This window comes from Camellia sinensis, chromosome 8 (genome assembly GCF_055761805.1).
Source record: "Camellia sinensis isolate YWXY chromosome 8, ASM5576180v1, whole genome shotgun sequence".
Classification (NCBI taxonomy): Eukaryota; Viridiplantae; Streptophyta; class Magnoliopsida; order Ericales; family Theaceae; genus Camellia; species Camellia sinensis.
The window spans coordinates 129,551,902-129,556,471 of NC_138968.1; the positions used below are offsets into that span (position 1 = coordinate 129,551,902).

A 4,570-nucleotide genomic window follows, 5' to 3' on the forward strand; every position below is an offset into this window, starting at 1 on the left:
TAGCTCTTGAAGTTGCATATCTAAAACTGTATAAAATAGCTCAATGCAATAATGGTGTAAATTTGTAATTTGTGGGGTCCTACGTCGCGATCTCCCTGGAAGTATGAATATATCATCCTTATTAGAAATAGGGATATCATGCTTTTTGCAAAATAAGGAAATCTCAGTTAATAGAGATTGTTATCTTTCATCTCGCATTGTTTGCAATCGTTGCTTGCACACTTTGACTAGTGACATAGTATTTATAATGTCTTGATCCTTCCTTTGCAAAGCTTGAGATAATTCATTTGTGATTGACAAGATATTTTTCATCAGGTATAGATTAAATGAACAATCAAAGGATTCCAATGCACATATAAAAGTACGAGTATCAGCTCTTTACCCCGAGTGTGAGCCATCCTCTTTAACAACTTCAAGAGCATTTATCACTGAAGCAAACAAGGAAATCAAGTTTAGAAGTGTTCCATAATGTGATCGCCAACGCGTGTCACGAGCCCGCTTAAGACCAATTTCTTGATTCATTCCTTGCCCACTTTGAATCTTATAATTGCTTAATGATTCTACAACTTTAGTAGCTCGTGTCTCTCTCTGCAAATCCCAACGCTTACAATAAGCTCCAACAACATTCAAGACATTACTAACCAAATTGAAAAGCGAAGCAATATCAATGTAATTTTTTACAACAGCTACAAGAGTCAATTGAAGTTGGTGAGCAAAGCAATGAACATAAAACGCTTCTACATTCTCTTTCATAATTAAGGACTTAAGACTATTGAATTCACCTTGCATATTACTATCTCCATCGTAACCTTGACCACGTATTCTTGATAAACTTAAACCATGTTTAGAAAACAAGGATTCAATTGTTGCCTTAAGGGATAAAGCAATGGTATCTGCGACATGCATGAAACCAAGAAACCTTTCTGTAATGATCTCTCTTTTGTCCACATATCACGAAACAACTGCCATTTGTTCTTTAGTTGACACATCACGAGACTCATCAACTAAAATCGCAAAGAACTTATTTCCAATCTCTTCAATGATGGCATTGGTAGTTTCACATGCAGCACAATTTGCTATATCTTTTTGAATCTCAGGTGTCACGAACTTCATATTTTTAGGACCCTTTTGCAAGATAACCTTGTTTATGCTCTCATTGTGATCAACAAGAAACTGTAAAATCTCTAGGAAATTTCCTTTGTTACTTGAATTCTCTGATTCATCATGACCATGAAAAGCCAACCCTTGGCATAAAAGGAATCTTACGTAGTCAATTGATGTATTTAAGAGAGTTCGATAGTCAATTTTAGCTTGATTTGATTGCTTACAGAAAACTTCTTGGATGTGTTGTTTTTGCTTCATTAAATCTTCACACTTCTTCCAAGCTTGGTTATGAGCATTGTTGCAATCTCCAACATGAACTACTAGCCTTTCTTTTTTATTCCAAGATGTGCAGCCTCCAGTAACAAAAGTGTCACCTCCGGCTTGTTTTCCAATGTCAAGCTTAAATAAGTAACAACACAAACAAAATGCCGCATCTTTTTTTATGCTATACTCTAATCAACTGCCAAACTCTTTAAACCATTTTGGATTAAATCGACGCAAAACCCCACCGATATTTCTTTGTGGAAATTTGTGGTTACTAGGTTGACAAGGGCCTTTTAGCAAATATGCCCTTCTAATCTCATATTGATCATTAGGATGATACTCTAATATTTTTTTACGTAATCCAAGATCAGTGGGAAGAGTTTCCAAGTCAATATGACTTTTCTTGGAAGAATGTTCTATTAGATCACTACCATAAGTTTCTCGGATAGGAGATAAATCTTGTGACACAATCAATTTTCTCTTTAGAAATTTATCCATAGTGGCTTGCTTGGAAGAATTTTTTATCATAAATTTATCCGTAGTAGAACTGATCCTAAAATTGTAATAAGAATAAGATGTATTATTAGATTCACACATCATACAAAAGCAATGATAAATCACACAAATTTATAGCATCCACACACAAACATATATATATATATATATAGATCCTACAGACTTCCTGTCACGACCCAAACCCGATATCCAAAGGCTCGGCGTCGTAACAAGATAAAAGATAACTGGGTATACGTATATATATATATATATATGTATAATTCGGATAATTTTGTAGTCGCAAGCGAATAAATTAAATAAATTAAAATAAATAACTGGGTACCAACTGTTTATTTAAAAGGAAGTAAAACATAGTTACTTGAATTTCATTGTATTACAAGAGTCTAGTAATAAAAGATAGAAAACAAATAACATAGCGATTCATTTTCCATCTTGATCCCGCTAAACTTCGTCACGTGAAAGGGGTAACAGCTATAAGCACATAACAGAGTGAGAAATATCAAACTATGAGTGTAGGGGCACAAAATGGCCATGGATATTTATTTAAGCTAAAACATTAACGTGAATTGAGTTGAGTTGAATACACAAATTAATTAAGTGCCAGAAACTGAAATAATCACTATAACCACAGTACATCACTAAAGTAACAATCACTACAGAGGTCAATGGATCCATGATAACACTGGACCACAAAGTAGTCAAACACTAGTCAATGGTTATTTTAAGTCCCCCAAGGCGTGGGACTCTCGTGGTGGTACTTACAAAACATAATTGCTTATAAGGTCATAATCAAATATTCTTTAAAATATAAACAAACATATCCATGGGTTTCCTTTTAAGCAAATAGGATTCAGAATAATCCACATAACTGAAACATTTATAAAACATAACTTTTATTAATATACTAATAAAACATAACTAGTATAAAATAGATTTTGGTAAGTCAAAACATCAGTAAAATATATTTTGGTAACCCAAGGTATAATATAACTCACCTTAAATTAATTTCTTTATTCCTTCTTTCCACTACTCACGATCTTCACCCGTCTCTTTCTCTTTTCTACTCTCTATTCCCATTGCCTTAAACCTGTCCTTCTTCCCTATTTATAAGAAGAAAATCGTGGGTGACAAGTATATGGAAGGTTCTGTATTTTGACGCGTGGAGATCAAATCTTGCTGATCACTCCAGTCCACCACCCTTATCTTAATTATTTATTAATTTGGTTTTATCTCTTTGACCATTGACTACTCTTAGACCTTAGGACTATTTTGACCACTTTACTAATTTTAAACATTATTATCTTCTTTGGTAATTCATGATGACTCCTAAAATTATATATGACTATAAGTTAGGTTCATGTCTAAAAACCTTACGACCTAACCTCACTTACCACTTACTAATATATTTAAGGTGTAGTTTTTTTCACAACGTATTTATTTATTTTTTATTTTTTTTTTCTTTTAACCATAAAATTCCCAATTCCCTAAATTATGCCTTTACTTATTATTATTTATTTAGTTACCATTATTGTCATTGTATATATATATATATATTATTTTTAAGTTCTATTTATTGTAATTTAAAACATTCGGGTGTCACATTTCTCCTCTCCTTAAAAGAAGTTTGTCCTCAAACTTGACGTACCTTGGTTTTCGAAGAGGTGTGAGTATTTGGCTCGCATTTGGCTTTCAGTTTCCCATGTTGCTTCTTCGACATGATAGTTTCTCCATAAGACCTTTACGAGGGGTATAGTTTTATTTCGAATGATCTGATCACGACGATCGGGAATCTGTACAGGTTGCTCTTCGTAGGAGAGATCTTCTTGGACTTCTAGGTTCTCATGATCGACAACATGCTCTGGATCTCGAAGATAACGACGAAGCATCAAAACGTGAAACACATTATGGACATTGGATAGTTCGAGTGGAAGCGCAAGACGATATGCTACAGGACTAATCCTTTCGAGTATCTCGAATGGGCCGATGTAACGTGGTCTTAACTTTCCTCGCTTTCCAAATCGGATTACCCCTCTTGTCGGTGAGATTTTAAGGAACACATGATCTCTTATTTGAAATTCTAAGTCTCGTCTTCGTGTATCTGCATAGCTTTTCTGGCGGCTCTGGGCAGTGCGAATTCGTTGTTGGATGAGTTGAATTTTATCACTCGTTATTTGCACGATCTCGGGGCCTAAAAATTTTCTGTCTCTGACTTTCATCCAACACAGAGGTGATCGACATCTCCTTCCATACAGTGCCTCGTATGGTGCCATTCCAATACTTGCATGGTAGCTATTATTATACGCGAACTCCACTAAAGGTAGATGATCATCCCAGTTACCTTTGAGGTCTAGGACACACAAACGTAACATATCTTCCAAGGTCTGGATCGTCCTTTCAGATTGCCCATCAGCTTGGAGGTGATAAGCCGTGCTAAACCTTAAAGTGGTTCCCAAAGCTTCTTGTAATTTGTTCCAGAAGTGAGACACGAAACGAGGGTCTCTATCGGATATGATTGAAACTGGGGTGCCATGTAAGCGAACGATTTCCTTAATGTAGGGAGTAGCGAACTTAGAGAGGGAATACATGATTCTAATTGGTAGAAAATGCGCCGACTTCGTTAATCGATCTACGATAACCCATATTGCATCATTCTTCGAGACTAATTGCGGTAGCCCGACCACGAAGT

General features: G+C 35.3%; 1 protein-coding gene across 1 annotated transcript; it reads right to left on the reverse strand.

The window, feature by feature from the left end:
* Positions 1 to 378: 378 nt before the first annotated feature.
* LOC114258597 (uncharacterized) lies at positions 379 to 906 on the reverse strand. The gene has a single exon (XM_028198569.2). The coding sequence runs from the start codon at positions 904 to 906 to the stop codon at positions 379 to 381; it is 528 nt and encodes a 175-aa protein (XP_028054370.2).
* Positions 907 to 4,570: the final 3,664 nt, after the last annotated feature.